The sequence below is a fragment of the Haemaphysalis longicornis genome, unplaced genomic scaffold (genome assembly GCF_048455015.1).
Source record: "Haemaphysalis longicornis isolate Haplotype H1 unplaced genomic scaffold, Haemaphysalis longicornis Haplotype H1 scaffold_12, whole genome shotgun sequence".
Classification (NCBI taxonomy): Eukaryota; Metazoa; Arthropoda; class Arachnida; order Ixodida; family Ixodidae; genus Haemaphysalis; species Haemaphysalis longicornis.
The window spans coordinates 86535561-86552195 of record NW_027526225.1 but is presented as its reverse complement, the minus strand read 5'-3'; the positions used below and the strand labels follow the sequence as shown (position 1 = coordinate 86552195).

Genomic DNA, 16635 nt, shown 5'->3' with positions numbered 1-16635 from the left:
CCTCTTATCGTAACATTCTCTAGGCGAGCTGTAAGCAGTGGTTGAATGCCCTCCGCATCATTGGAGACACTCAACTGCGAGGCACTTTGCCGCCATGTTTGGAGCTTGCCTGGCTCGTCCCTGTGACTTGAAAAGCGCGTTCGCAGCAGGCCTTCAGTCTGCTGCTTCAGCTCTCCATCAACGTCTGTCTGCACGCCGTCTGCCAACTCACTCGTGAAGCAATGAAGGTTGCGGCACGAAAGTGTGAATGTGGGATAGAGAACATTTCTAAACAAGCCACTCCGGAAATCATGGAGTCAAATTTGTTTTGAGAAGGTGCTTAGGAACATGGATGTTAAAAAATGAACCTCGAGAGTGTGTACAGCAGCAGGATTGAGTGCAGGTACATGCCAGTGTGTGCAATTGTACGTGTACATTACCTTTGCTCTAAAAAAAAAAAAGATTCACCCTGCATCTTCCTTTGTTGTTGTTTTCAGGGGCCACAGTGACCTCGTGGAAGGTTGATGATGATGAGATTTTGTTCATGAGGTACTGATATCACTTTTATCGCAACGTTCTTGTTCTGATGAGGTGATATAGGGGGCGTTTAATGTACTGTACTTGAAAGGGAGAGAGGTCTCGGATGTTGGGTGTACGGATGTGGATCATACAGAATCTCGGGGTAGTACCGGTAGTGCAACATTGCAAAACATCTCTGAGCAGTGCCATTAATGAAACTGAATCTGCAGTTTGTTGTCAAAGTTGCATGTGCTGCTAACCAAGTGGATGCATGCTTGTCCTGATGCGTTTACGCCTTATTTACTTATTCGGCTTTCGCGTGTTTAATTTTTTTGCAGCGAGAAATCACTCAGTGATGGCAAGACCCCCATACGAGGAGGAATACCACTCGTCTTTCGTGAGCATTTTCTTCGAGCTTTTGCAGATTCCAAAAGTGCTTCACTGTGAGCTGGTTGGTAATTTACAACAATATGTAATAGCCTTACAACAAAAAGAAGGGGTCTGTGCCTCCTTTTTCTTACATCTGTCTTTTCATCAGGCCGACCTCTTTATTAAATTTAGCTGGTGTTTTTGCTGTGAGCAAGTTCCTACAACCTGTATGTTGGTGAATGGACTGATTAATCGGCAAAAGTGTGGTAACGATCCGTTAAGAAATTATTTGATTTTTTTCATGCTGCAAGGAGAACTGCTTCAGGTGGGCTGTAGAACTTTTTTTAAAGCACTAAACATTGTCCTTCTCTTGCTGCCGCTTAGGACACACACTTAAATGTTCGTTTAGTTAGATGAGCTAGGACTAAAAGCAGTTAGCCAGTTTCAATGCCAGCGGCAATAATTGTTGTTGTTGTAATCCTTTATTTCAAAGGTAAGGCCATGCGGCCATAATAAGGGAAGAGGGGGAAGAGGCAGGGAGGAGTAGCCGAGTAGCACAAATGGTGGGTCCTTGAACGCCATAGGAGTGATCACTGCCGCCAGCAGAGCCAGGCTAGGGTTATTGGGATCGTGTGAATGCAGTCAAGTCAGCTGTTACGACAACGGTAGGGCCCGGTTTACACTAATCTCGAGGGACCACTCTCTAGACCGAACACCGCGAGGGCTGTGAGAAAATTAGCGTCTTCGAAAGGAGGGGGGGGATGTCTTGAGAGGAATCACGTGGCAAAGCGTTGGCGAGTATTGGGCGGTACAAGGAAAATGCGGCGCAGTGCCAGATTAAGTGGTTGAGGGGGGCGAACACTGATGTTTCACAACAGGGGCAGTAAGGAGGTGGAGATATTGCCGGGTGAATCCATTTTCTCATGCTGTGGGCTGTGAGGGCTGCGTTAGCAATAGTTTTGTTGACAAAGATTTCCGCAGAGCGAGGCATCAGAGGAGCCAGAGCCAGGTAGCCAGCGGGAGTAACAGACGCCAGGCGTACCTTTCGAGCATGGCGTGCGCGGTCAAGTTGAAGGCGAGCTCTAGCCCGCGGAACGCTAAGTAATGCCTCAACTCCAATGTGAGTGCGATTAATAACATCTCTGTTGACATCACCGTTGAGAATTGGGTTGAAACGGAGCAGACGACGCATGCCGGTGTATTTTTTTTCTTTGGTGTGCGGCCACAGTGGCACAAGCCGCGCCATGTCCGTGGCCATTTCCAGTGTTGCCAAGTGAAGAAATTGAGAGCTAAACTTTTCAATGAATACCAACTATAGGCAACGTTGACACGCCGGCCTCCTCCCACACTGGATTAAAGGAGCACGTTACTGCTCCCGGCCATTGGGAGATTCTCGTTTTCCATGCTTCCGTGCGGGAAACAAGACAGTCATAGTTACTCCTGCAAATGTTTGAAAACTAACTTTAGAGTTAATCACTGCAGTGCATCCTTCATACAACAATGATGCGTCAATGCATCTCTTACATACACGATGCAAATTGAAGTAATATTAGTGCATCTGCGATGCATCTTTTACGTCTGCGATGCAACATGAGGCATTTGTGGCATGAACGTGCTGTTTTTTGTACCCAGCTAACTTTGGCGCCTGGAAACTGGGTCCACACCATGGATTCGCACACACCAAGGAGTGGACAATCAAAGAGGGGCCACTTGAGGTATAAAATGTTCGTGTACAAGGTTTTTATTAAGCCATTGAGAACATCTTGCCTTGGCTACTATGAATTGTGTCAAATATGCGACAGACTTTCCTCCTAGGGTAATTAAAATGGTGGTTATTACAATGATGAGAACTTGCAATAAGGTAATTTAATTAGAATCAAAAGGAGCGGGGAATCCTGCTAGTGTTATAGATTGCATTACAGATCTTTTTAGAAGCTCATCAAATTAGGTACTTGAAAAATTAATTTTGCCGTTCTTCACGGAAATCTAGTGGGTGTATGTGTTTATGGTAGGCGGACCAGAAGTTGCAGTCATGCCATCGTTGTTGAGCATTACATTCATTTAGCAGCAATATGCTAATATACTTACAAACAAGTGCCGGTACTTTTAAACCGTACTCCTTTAAGGGTATTGATCTGTACTACCTTTGGCAGGTAGAGAACGGCGACAAGACGATTCTTTGGAGCCTTCAAGACGATGAAAGCACGCGGTCCATCTGGAAACACAGGTTTGCTCACTTTGCAAGTTTGTGGACCGCCATCTTGGCCAGCTTGCCTCCTGAACATGCCGGCTGTGTTTAATAATATCATGTTACACTTTGGAAGTGTAACAATGAACCCCCCCCTCCCCCCCACGGGGGTGGGGTTCATTGTTGTTAGGCTTCTTTTTTGTCCAGTACCGGAAGATATGTTATTCCGCACCACAAGGGACTGCCTTAACACAGTTTTAAAATTTGGCACTGTTACGACAACCTTGTAAGAACGTCTGAGCGAGATGCTTAAGCAGCGTTGCGCAACTATGTATGCACAAAAGATGTACTACATGTGGATTCATCAACTGCTAGCAGTCATTTTTATGTATGGTATAACCAAGATTAAATCGCAATGTATCTTTTCAATAAAACCTAATTGGGGCAAAGCTAAGCATGTGCCACCTTAGTCTTGGTGTACTTAAAGAGATAGTTTCATACACCTCTTTAAAGCACTGCCTGCATTCCACTGTAAAAAGGAGGTCACAAGTTTGAGACGAGGGGTTGGGGCCTGCAGTGCTTTCGACTTTGTCTATGCCTTGAATGCTGGTTAGAAATAGGCAGTCTTGCGTGTTTGCTCTAGACACCAGATAACCTTTTGCATGTTTTTCTCCATTGATGACGATTTGTCAGCAAATGTATATGGTGCGTATTTTTCTGGCATAGAGCATATATCCCCGATGAGCTTGCGTACCTGAAGCGTCGAGTGGTCACAACCCTGCTTGTGTAGAATGCTTTGTTGGGGAACGCCTTTGGGGGAACGCCAAGGACCAGGACAGAGAAACACAGTAGACTGGAAGAACGCAGTAGACGATAGAACACAGTAGACTGAATTTTTTGAAGCCTGCTTGTGTACTTTAGGGCAGTGTCATAGCATGTGCGTGGCAGTGGTGTCCCAGAGACTGGCTACGAAAGCAAGGACCCAATGTTGGCCATTTTGGCCTCCTGTAGTTCAGTGTGGTGAAGGTACAATTGTAACTCCAATGCACCGATTCTCATCTCGATCACTAAAGTGCGCATTTCGTTCTCAGTGCGCTGATGAACTTGCGGCATCACATTCATTCTGGTGAGCGAAAAAACAGCGCGAAGAACGGGACAAGGAAGGACAAACGGACGAAGCGCTGACTAACAACCAAATGCTTTATTTCCGCGCACGGCTATAAAGGCATCGAAGAAAAAGGGGGGGGGGGGGGCGACACAAACACACACAAGCTTGAAGATTACTAGGCGAGGGGTTCAGATAGATAACTTATTTCTTTTGATAGTAAGGCCAAAGATGGGGCACTCACGCACGTATCACCGAGCTTCTGAATTCTGTGCGCCTCGCTAATCTCACGAGTTCGTTGGTCCCTGTACTTTTTTATTATTTCGCACTTTTCAAATAAGGGCTTGCACCCGCATTGTCGACAATGGTCAGAAAGATGACTGGTGGGCACGCCTTTTAACGTGTTCGCATGTTCGCGCAGGCGGTCATTAATGCATCTGCCTGTTTGGCCTACATAGCATCGACCACACGGAGACAAAGGGATTTCGTACACAACGTTGACACAGCATTTGACAAACTTTCGGGCGTGATTCTTCGTACACGATGGCTTTTTGTTGCCTTCGGCATTTACCCGCTTACAAAGACCAGATAATTTGTTCGGAGCTGAAAAAACCACCTTCACACCCGCTTTTTTCGCTACTCTTTTTACATTGTGTGAGACTCGGTGAATGTAGGGTATAACGGCAAGTTTTTCTTTTTCTTTTTCTTTCTTTTCAGGCTGGTCACTATCTACATTGGGCTTCTTTTTTAGGTCACGAACCAGCCGTTCTGCAACACTCATGATGAAGGCATTGGGAAACCCCGCATCAATTAGACGGTCGACTTGCCTCAAAAAACTAACGGGTGTGAAGGTGGTTTTTTCAGCTCCGAACAAATTATCTGGTCTTTGTAAGCGGGTAAATGCCGAAGGCAACAAAAAGCCATCGTGTACGAAGAATCACGCCCGAAAGTTTGTCAAATGCTGTGTCAACGTTGTGTACGAAATCCCTTTGTCTCCGTGTGGTCGATGCTATGTAGGCCAAACAGGCAGATGCATTAATGACCGCCTGCGCGAACATGCGAACACGTTAAAAGGCGTGCCCACCAGTCATCTTTCTGACCATTGTCGACAATGCGGGTGCAAGCCCTTATTTGAAAAGTGCGAAATAATAAAAAAGTACAGGGACCAACGAACTCGTGAGATTAGCGAGGCGCACAGAATTCAGAAGCTCGGTGATACGTGCGTGAGTGCCCCATCTTTGGCCTTACTATCAAAAGAAATAAGTTATCTATCTGAACCCCTCGCCTAGTAATCTTCAAGCTTGTGTGTGTTTGTGTCGCCCCCCCCCCCCTTTTTCTTCGATGCCTTTATAGCCGTGCGCGGAAATAAAGCATTTGGTTGTTAGTCAGCGCTTCGTCCGTTTGTCCTTCCTTGTCCCGTTCTTCGCGCTGTTTTTTCGCTCATCAAAAAATGTACCAACCAGCCCAAATTTCCACCTTGTTGAAACATTCATTCTGTCTTGCAATTTTGCGTTTTCATTGATTGCAGGTTCGAGGTGCTGTACAGGGTTACTTTGCGAAAAGCTCAGCTCGACCTGGAGCTTTCTGTGGAAAACAAGGGTGGGAATTCAAACTGTCATGAAACCTCTTCTCCATCATTATCATCATCAGCAGCAGCAGCAGTAGCACCACTATTCATTTATTAGTTTGCATTTTCGTAATGCTGAATACAAAAAATTGTGCGGAGCAACCAACTTTGTTTTCACAAAGAATTCTTTTTCGTGCATTCTAGGCGAAGATGCCTTCAACTTCACAGCCCTGCTGCATCCTTTTTGGCGTATGAAAGATGTCCGCCAAAGCAAGCTCTCGGGTTGCCGTGACGCCATCTACTCCGACAAGGTACACCCTGACTTCTCAGACAATATTATCTGCCTTCAGCTAATAACTGTAAACAGTATACTGCTGAACGAAAAGTCAGAGGATATACCACTTTCTGCGTAAATTCCATGTGGGGAACCTCCGATCTGGTACACCATATTAATATTTCTGATAGGAACTTTTTAGCTATGACAGGAATCGTATGGGCAAGCACGTAATACTCCTTCAGGCAATAGATAAAAAAATCGCTACGCGTTTTTTTTTTTTTTTTTCAGACTAAGGACTTCAGCGAGCGACGTGAAGAACGGGAGTATGTTACAGTTACCGAGTGGACTGACAAGTAAGCTCTGGGGGATGTTGCTCGTCCATCCCATTTCCTCTCCAAACTTCGCAATGCTACTCTAGACAGGCCTTTAACATTTAATGTAGTCGCATGCACTGTGCAGACTTAAACCTCTGACAATGCCCTGAGGTGGGGCCACATTGATGTCACTCTCTCCCAGCGCATCCACTGCAGTGGCTCAGTATCTAAGGTGTTGAGCCCAAGGGCACAGCTTCTATCCCAGTTGTGGTGGCTGTTTTTCTGATGGAGGGGGAAAATACAAACACCCGTGTGTTGAGATTTCGGCGCATTTCAAAGAACCTGAGGTCATCAAAATTAATCCAGAACCATCTATTAAGGCCTGCCTTATAGCCGTGGTGTAGTTTCGGCGCATAAAACGCCAAAAATTCAAAAGCTGGCGCTCTGTTTATCCAATGTGCAAGTTGGCAAGTGGATTTAAAAGAAGGTTTGCTGCAAGTCAACATTTAGATATAATGATCTAAGTTCAGATATCCATCCCTTGACATTGAGCTAGATGGAGCAACGTACATACAGCTTATTGAGGGTGGTGTCCCTCTACTTTCACTGTGATATTTTATGGACTTCAGTGTTAAGACATTATGCGTATTTTCATTCAGGGCAGCCATCACTTAAACTATCATGCAGGATTAATCAACCAGAGTTCTGCGTAGGCATTGTCACGTAGGCATTGCGTAGGCATCGCCTGTGTTGCGTCGGCGCGTTAAACCCCACAATCAATCAATAAATCAATTGTCACGCGACTTTAACCCTTTCATGGTTAATTTTTTTTTTACCAAATGCAGCACCCTGGGGTAGATTTTTTATTTCTGATTTAAATTCTTCGGACAAATTAATTTCAAGAAAAAACTGTCGTAATTTTTTTAGAGTGACCATAAAGAGACAAAAAAAATTGTTTGTGTTGTTACATACACACAGTTTATTCATGAGTAACACAAGAAAAATTCTAAAAAGGTTTCGCGGGTGCAAGAAGGAGTAGAAGCGCAAGAAGCGCATCAGATTCGCGGGTGCAAGAAGCGGGAAGCACCCAGAGGACGAAACCGAAACTACAGCATTTATTCGTATAAGGTGAGGCTTTTTCCAAAATCTGTAGTCTCAAAGTCATCCCCGCCTTATGCACCCTCGCCTTATAATCGTGACCACCTTATAATCCAATAAATATGGTAGCCGCTACGCGCCCGCGCGTGACCGGTGCGCAAGCGATAGCCGGTGCACTGCTCTAGTAAAGCATAAAGCAAAAAAATGCGACATCCGGGCAAGAAAGCAATTTCACGTATATTTCTACAGTGTGGTAGCACATGCCAAGCGAGAGAAGTGATCGAAAAGGGTGCACTTTTTAAACATACAAGCGCCAACATACATGCACGTCGTTGACCATTTTGAAGTTGTTTGCAGGGGACGTACATGTACGTCATCAACCCTGAAAGGGTCAAACCACGACGGTAGCATTCTTTTGGGTACTTGAATGCTATTTCATTTATTTTTGAGTGCTCGCATGCCGCTTTTGCTGCAGCATCTACAAGAGCACGGCCTCAGTTCACACGCTTACGGGCGTAGGCAGCGGGAAGACGCTGACGATCGAGAAGAAGAAGAATCTACCAGACACTGGTGAGTACCACGGAAGCAGTGTGATGGGGAAAGAAAATTAAAGCCGTTCCGCTCAATGTGAAATCTCTCGGAATTGCAGAGCAGTGATTTGCCGTAATGGACTGCAGCGCCATTATCTGCTCACTGCTACCTCCTAATGCAATTCAAATTTCCCGCCTTCGCAGTGCTCACATGCCCACTGCCTGAAACTGCGCCAGTGGGAGTTCTGTTCTTTGTGCTTGCTTTTCCTCCCGCATGTGCCGGCGTTGCACTGCCACTTTTTTTCGCCTACTATCGTAAAAACCAACCCAACGAGCATCCCTAACTAAATGAACGCAGGGGCTGCCGGTTAATTACGTATATTTTGCCTCAAATATACCTACAGTTTTTTTTTTGCGCTAAACAATGGGGAGATGTATGACAAGCGCCAGCGGATCATGAGCTTAGAATGCTTATGACTATATAAACCGCTTGGCTTTCGAAGCCTCTGGGTTACGCCGCGACAACGGAACGCCGTGTAGATGTCTACTTGGGTCCAGCGAGTGAGCTACAACGACAAGGCAAGCCCCCTAAAGGGCGCTGCACTTAAAATAAGTGTACCAGCAAATGGTGGCAGTTGTGAAAATGAAATGAAAAATGAACACGAAAACATGACCAAGAACACACAAATGAACATGAAGACATGACCAAGAACACACAAAAACCGCGATCTCTTTCCCCGCAAGCGCAATTGTCGCGTGCCTTTATTACAGTAACAAAGTTTGAAAGTGTGCCTTTCCAAATATATCACTAGTAGGCTGTTATTTTATCTCCACCGTCTTTACTCTTGGATTTTGTGTGTTCTGGCTCATATTTTAATGTTCTCATTTCTTATGTGTGTGATTGGAACAGGGGTAACAACCAAACATACTTTTGCTGAAAAGGCCAATTAGTGGAATGCAAAAATATGTACCCACACATATTGGCTCGCTCTCACGGAGTTCATAAAAATCCACATGGTCAAGCACTTCCACGCAACACTGAGAGCTTATGTGCAAAGAAAAAGTGACTTGCAGCCTGGTGAATGCAGTAACCGTTAGCACAACCTTGAGTTTCTGAGCGCCATAATCCTCTTCACAGAGTTGCAAGCATGGAAAAAAAAAAAAATTTTACTTTCCCTTCCTCAGAAAGTAGAGAGAAGTGTGAAAGCTTTCTCGCATCAAAACGGCGTCAAAAGTGCGTCCAATTGATCGTCAAGCCTTTAAAGACACAAATCGCAAACTAAGAACGAACCCATGCGACGATTATTTTTATGCACACCAAGTAAACGCACGTACGAGTGATCCAAACGTGTTCCGATGCGTGGTTTATGAGCTAAAGGTAGTTACACTGTTGTAATCCTTCTTTATGATCAGTGCGTGTATTGTCTTATCTAGAACCATTCTTTTTTCGCGATTTTCAAGTAATCGCTTTGACACTATGGAAGAAGCCTGGTTCCACACACGCGCCTTGTGTCCAGGGATCTAATAAGCTTTTTGGTCGACCAACCGGTCTATGGGGAAATGCATTAGGTTTTCGACAGGACAAAATTGGTCCCACTAAGAAAGCTTTCGCTTTAACAAGAGTCCTGTTAGTCATTATGATTGGGGCTATTACCAGTGGGGCTATTGGTTAACTGTGGGTCGGTACTCTCCCTAATCACTTGCAGGTTGGTTTATTACAATCGAACCTCATTATAACAAAGTAGTATCGGTACAGTGATTTAGTTCGTTATATCCGGTATTCGTTGTAAGAGTAGAACTAAGAATCGGCTCAAACCAATCGGTAATCTGGCTCCTGCGATACAAAATTATCGATACAAAACGCATTATTTTAATCTTCAAACCTACCACAAACAGGGTAACCCTTATCTTTCTCCTTGTGGCATTTCAAGTTCAGTGAACCGCAACATGAAACGGGAAACTGCAACAGAAGAAAGTTCACTTGACGAAACAGGCCTGCGTTCCTATTTATTTTAAGGAAGGATGTGATCTTCGTCCCGTGGCTGTTCACAGCACCGAGAAGGATGGAGCTCTTAACGGCGTCCATGAACAAAGGGTCTTTTTCCATACCAGTTTTGGACGCCGGGAGTTTTTACAAGTAGCTTTTCAGCCTACTATTAAATATTTCTTTGTTGTACCCGATAGTGCGTGCTGCTCTCACAGTTCCAGTTTCGTTGTAAAAGATTACCGTATTTTTGCGCGTAGAACCTGCCTCTGTATAAAACCCGCACCCCCACTTTCCGTCGACGAATAAATAAAAATATATTCCCACGTATTGACCACATATTTTATACATAAAAGGATGGAACAAAATTACTACTCAAGCAACTTTATACATTTGTTTATGCAAAAGAACTTACCTAGCTGACTACGTAACTAGATGACTTGCTGCATACATTTTTTTTTTTCAGGCTGATATATTGTTGAACTGTGTGCAAAAAAGCATGGACAGTGGGATAACAGTGGCTTAGTCGCTATTACTGCTGTAGGGGGCATCACAGCACAGCACGCATTGTGGTGAAGCTGCACCAAAGGGAATACCTCGCATATAACCCGCACCTCAACTTCACCCCAAAATTTTTCGCATTTTTGGTGCGGGTTATACGCGCGAAAATACGGTAAGTGTCATTGAAATGAAGCATGACCAACCAAAGTTTGTATTTAGTTCACTATAGCCGATCATTCGCTATATCAGTGTTCTTTATAACAAGGTTCAACTGTGATTCTGCAGCAGCAAAATAACCCGTATGCCCCATCCCCCCTACAGTTTTTTTTGTTTGTTTGTTTGTTTCCAGTTGTGTGGAATCCGTGGGTCAAAATGGCGGCTGAACTGCCTGACCTTGGGGACGATGAGTATCTTCGCATGCTATGCGTCGAGCCTGGTCACGTGGCCAAGCCTGTCGTCCTGGAGCCCAGTCAGCGATTTGACGCCGTTTGCACCTTCAAAGTTACAGCTTAGATTTTTGAGAGTATACTTTTCACTTTGACGGGGCCAGGAGCAAGGTTTCTAAAATAAAACGCATATTTTGGTATTTTTTCTTTACACCTCAGACTTGTCTGCTGCCATTGTTTAACCTCTCTACCTGGGTTTCTACTCTAAATTTTCCCACAGAATTGTGATTGCATCAAACTGCTTGCGATGACAGTGGGCAGAGAACTTGTTAAAACTCACTCTAGCTTTAAGATTCTCATTGGCCTTGAAAGGGCCATGCAGACAAAATACAGGTTTGTTTTATTCGAAAGATTTCGTGTTTTATAGTGCCCCCAGCACTTGTCCAGAAGCAAATGATGCTTTATTCACTGGGAAATTAATCAATTTGAGTTAAAATTTTGATTCTCCTGCCAAATCGGCCATTTTAACATCTTCAATGACATAAGAACAGATCTTCAAGCTAAACTTGGTGTGAAGCGGAGACTTGTTTACCGTTATTCAACCTAGATGGTGCCACCATACCGCAACGGGCCGTTTTCTGCCTTTGCTTTGTTTTTGACCATATTTGTACCTGGCTTAATTTTGTTCATGGAAAAAATAATTGTTTTTTGAAACATGGTGTTCGCTCGACAAATGTGGTCGGGTAAGACACCGTAACCGTCTTTTACGCCAATCGGCTAGTGTCCTCTGAGACAACCCCAAAGAGACACAGTGCTGTGCAGCTAAAACAAGCATAGTGCGCGCAGTACCAACAGCAGTACAAATCGGTACTTATATGCTTACGTGTGTTTTCGTAACTTCCACTGTTTTATCCCACCATTCTTACTGCTATAAAAAGCTAATGAGCTCTGCCTAATCTGTGTTTGCTTTTGCCGGCCTCAACCAATCGCAGAGCTGGCGCGTATGACATCGTAGGTTCTGTTGCGCGAAATGAGTTAGTAAGTCGCATGGCCTCTCCCTTTTTTTTCTAAGTATATACAGCTTATTTGAGCGAGGTTTACGTTAAGAATGGTGCCAGTATGATTCTAACGAGGGAACCTTTTGAATTAACCAAACTTGCGTTTTGCCTGCATGGACCCTTTAAATAATTCATGTGATTGCTGACATTACAGTGGCAAATGTCCTTTGTGTGCGGTAAAACCCTGCGGTCTGAAATTAGACAACCTTCAAAAGAAAAAAAAAGTGAAAGGGGGGATTATACCTTTCAGAACTTGTCAAAGGGACAGCAAACCGCTTTTTGTGAAGTGTCTGTCATTTAGCTCATACGAAATCTATCGTTTTATATAGTGGGGTAACCGCAAGGAATTTCTAAACAAATTTGCGGAAGTATCTTTAATTTGGCACGAAACTTTCTGAAGCCTGAAAGGTGGTGCCATGTAGTACTGTCTAAACATGGCACTGCCGTAACAACAGCTCCATCAGTTTCAATGCATGCATGATTCAGAAGACACATAAAGGAATATCAAATACAGCATTTATTAGTTTTAACTGGGGACAAGTTTTCAAATACTCTTTCCGACTCGCATACAGCTAAAAGTATGTTTCTGCACAGCTCAGTGTCTTGGGACCATCATTTGTTTTGGCAACCTACTATCTATATAAGACTAGTAGATCTAAAATTATCGCTTTCAAATGTTCTAGGGCCCTGTCAGATAAACCGTTTCAGTTCGAGGTGTTTTAAGTGATGCCCTTTGATATGGTATCGAGAACTTACGCTCTTCAAAAATTGGCTGTCTGTCCCTTAATGCTAGATAAGCTGATAGCAGCATCTGTGAGCAGTTAGATAATGAGTAATCTTTTTGTTTAACGCAGATACTCATGGTTCCTGGGGTGATAGGGTTAATTAAAAATGGATAAAACGTCCAGCAGCGATGAAGTCGTGTTGCAAACAAGGCTGCAGCGGGTGTAAGTGACTGTTCTTTATGCAAGGAAAACGAAACTAATAACATTAGGTGCTTTCTTGCGAATCATGGGTTATCAACCATAGGTTACTTCACTGCTTTTGCGCGAATCTTCAAGCATGAAAACACTGTGATGAGCATAGCTCACCATGGCATGCAGCAACCTTTGGTCATCTTATTGTCTTGTGGCACTTGTCCTGAACATTTCACATGCTCTGTCATCCCTCATATATACTAGTATTCTGGTTGACCGTAGGCTCACCACAAGTGCTAGCTTTGATTCGTGTCATTCCCTAGTTTCTTCTTTTTTTTTATTTTTGCGTGGTTGTTCGTTTCCTGCTAATGCCTGTATTTTCGAATCGTGCAGTGGCAGTCTCCATCCACAACAACTTGAAAAGTCGTCGCGAAAGGTACAAAAGCACTTGAACTTCTGAAAAAATTAAGGAAGCTCACACAAACGCGCAAGACTTGAAGGTAGCAAAGCTGTACGCAACCTTCACGACCATCACGGAGGTTCAAGTCCAAGATTACAGCCAATTTGCTTCTTCTTGATTGCCAGCGACCTTTACTCCATCATTGTTGTTATAAGTGTGAGCTTTCATTCTTTTTTTTTTTTTTTTTGAGGTAATCATTGGACATCACATTAGAGGGGCGTACGCTATGACGTGTCTTTCTCGTTCCGAGCAAGTGTTGCCATGATTACGGAGAACGTTGTGGGGAGGGGGGGTTGGCTTGACAAACGGGCGCCGGGGACGCGGGGCGGTCCCGAGCCCTCAACATTTTCGTGGTTTTGTTAACTGCCGGGCGGTCGCCACGAGGCCCGCGCTCACTTGTGCGCGCTCGGAGATTTCTTGGTATTTTTAACTGCGGACACGAAAAATTACTCCTTGCTAAACAGCTTCGCTGTTAGTACGAGCATAGAATTGTCATATGTGAAGTGAACTGTGTATGAAAATCTCCTAAAGGTGCAAGAGCTACTGTGAAAAAAAAAAAGTGCACCCCCTTCCCCCGCCTAATGACGACGATGGTTGAACGGGAAGCTTTCTCGTGGTGGACTCTTTGGTTGTACAGTCCCACGCTGCGATTATGTGCTACTCTGCAGGTACGCAACCCTCTTCTAGAGTACAGTCAAACCCGGTTATGACGAACTGCAATATGTGCCGCGATTAGTTTGATATATCCAATAGTTCGATATAGCCGAACCCACCTATAACGAGTTTATTTTTTCGAGTTCCTCTTCACCTCCGCCATCCCCGCATGCAGAGACGAACGCAGTAAAGTAACCATTACAATACCCAAAACAATTCATTCATTATTGGTAATAAAGCTACTTTCCGCCTTAACTGCCTACTTCGCAAAAAAAAAATTCCAGCATATCCACGGGGTGAATGATGATGAGTGGGCGAAGCTCCTGAGGGGAAACGGTAAAACCGTGACTCTTCAGTGAAAGTTCGCCCACTACATCTGTGTCCGAACGTAACGTCTATAGTTCATCTCACAAGCTAGCTGCAGCACTGTGGAGGCTACATTGTTATCAATAGTGCGTCCACTGAGGGCGCCTAATCCGCCGTGAAGGGGGTCCTGAAAGGACACTCCCTTTTCACCTCTCGGCAAGTGGCACCGCACGGCCCCGGCGCCTTGTGTCGCTTCCTTCGCGGTGAGTTTAGGGAGCCTACATGTGCCGCGCCTTCGTCGTTTAGGGTGGCGACAGCAGAGTCCAAGGTTTCCTAACGGTGGCTGTGGCGGCCGCCAAACTTGACGGGACGCCATATTGTTCCCCTTTGCCCGCCCGACCTAGGGAGCCGGCATGCGCCGCGCCTACGGATTCGCGGAACAGGCTATCTCTAGCACGACCTGCTTCGAAACGATCGTGCGTGGTTAGCGGTTATCGCCAAGCAGCTTTCCAAAAACTTACTGCTGCTGGGCACAGTTGAGATCGCGGGATCATTCGTTTAATGCGGCATTTACGTCCTTGGTAAATGCTTGCCAGTGCCTCCTTTGAAGTGCACTAGCTGTGCGTAGAAGCGCGCGACTACGCGATTTTTTGTGCCTGGAGCTCCATGTGTATCTTGTTTTTACATGACATTAGTCGGGAATAAAAACACGTCGTGAGCAACTGACACAATGGAGAACAACGTCTCGAGAGAAAGGCGCAATGTGAATGGAGGCACACCAGTGTTCTTGGTTTTGAATGCCTTTTTCAGGCTGGTACTGAGGAGCAGCAAAAGAAAATGTTAGCAGGAAAATATTTCACAGCGTTTTTGAACATAATGTAACTTATACAAATAAGGCATCCATTTTTTTTATTACAACTGTACGGCAATGAAGTTGCATATAGTTATTAACAAAGGCACAGTCCTGAATTACGATTGAATGTACCACTCAAGTCGTTCAAGTGTCCTCACATAAAAAAGTTGATCGCAGCTGCGTATCTTGTCGGTGCTGTCGGTATCTTGTCGGTGCTGCTCAAAACTTGAATCTTCAAAATGTGCCTAGAAGAAAAAAGTCAATCTTAACAACAATATTTAAAAAACACATAATGCACTTGAATTAATCGCTCGCGAGGCAGAATGCTTGCTCTCGCGCGTTTTTTTACCTTTTGGAATGGAAATTGATTATGCCCTGTAACTAATGCCGTACGGGAGTTTTTATGGGGCGGTTCGCTACAGAAATCTTTGCAGACTTTAGTGACCCCTCATACGCAGTTTGGCAATGTTGCAAGAAAGAATCAATCATATATTTCATCCCTGTGCGGAATATCAGCACAAGGAACGCAGGGGACAATTTTTTCGGCGACCCGATGAATATCCAGCACACGGCAGCTTCAAAATCGATTGCCGAACGCAGCTGAGGGATGAGACAATACTCTGAATTGCAGCTCGTTCGAAGATTGCGCAGTCGCCCAGCGATCGCTTTTGTCGCTTGGTATCAACCAATTTTTTGTCGCAGTGACGAGAATCGCGCCTTTTCTGTCGCAAGCGTGAACGGTCTGGGCCTTTCGGGGATGTTTTATAACCAGGCTTAGTTTTGAACATTCACGTTTAATGCATGCGTAATCCGGCATAATCAAGCCACACAAACAATCCACTTGCGCGCACGCTGCATTCGCACGCTAAATTGCCGCTCGGCTACGTTGCTACGTGCAGCCGTCGCTGGAAGCCATCAAAATGATCAAAACAGGCCGTGCCGTGGCCTGCGCTACCGGCGCGCAACGGCGCTGCGGCGACGGAGGAGACGTTGAGGACACGACGACGCTCGCTGAAAGCGTTGCAGGTGCAGAGCACTTAAATAATAGCATATAGCTGCAAGTACGCGTGCAAAAAACATGAAGCGAGGAGCAATACTCACAGCACAAACACGAGAAGCAGCAGTGGGCTCCCAGCGGTTCCTTTTCACTTGAACGAGCCAGCGCTTTCTTCGGTTCGGGCTGGCCGGGAAGCGGCACATCCGTGTGCCTTTTCTGCAATGGTTCGTACATTGCGGAACGCAACAGCCGGGCATTTTTGGTGCTCATACAACTCCCAACACGTTCACCGAGCTCGCATATTTATGAAAAGCTTCCCGTGGTAAACAAAAGTCACCGCGAGTCGCAGGCGGCACGGACGCAGCCCTACGCACACGGCGGCAGTGAACCGACTGGGGAACAACATGGCGCCGTATCGGCCCCGTTGCTATGGCAACGTGTGCTGGCAACGCTGCCCGACGGCGGAAGGCGGCACGAGCTGTGTCAAAGAGTGGCGCCACCCTAAACGACGAAGGCGCGGCGCATGTAGGCTCCCTAGGTGAGTTAGGCGCCCTGAGGGGGACAACAATGTAG

At 45.3% G+C, this 16635-nt stretch overlaps 1 protein-coding gene across 1 annotated transcript in view; it reads left to right on the top strand.

The window, feature by feature from the left end:
* Nucleotides 1-16635, top strand: part of LOC144162920 (enteropeptidase-like) — an 85881-nt gene that overhangs the window by 1814 nt on the left and 67432 nt on the right. Inside the window, exons 2-9 of the mRNA XM_077693646.1 lie at nucleotides 477-528; nucleotides 837-895; nucleotides 2500-2582; nucleotides 3021-3094; nucleotides 5689-5759; nucleotides 5932-6038; nucleotides 6293-6357; nucleotides 7892-7986. Of these exons, the coding sequence (XP_077549772.1) occupies nucleotides 477-528; nucleotides 837-895; nucleotides 2500-2582; nucleotides 3021-3094; nucleotides 5689-5759; nucleotides 5932-6038; nucleotides 6293-6357; nucleotides 7892-7986 (606 nt within the window). The remainder of the gene's footprint in view (nucleotides 1-476; nucleotides 529-836; nucleotides 896-2499; nucleotides 2583-3020; nucleotides 3095-5688; nucleotides 5760-5931; nucleotides 6039-6292; nucleotides 6358-7891; nucleotides 7987-16635) is intronic.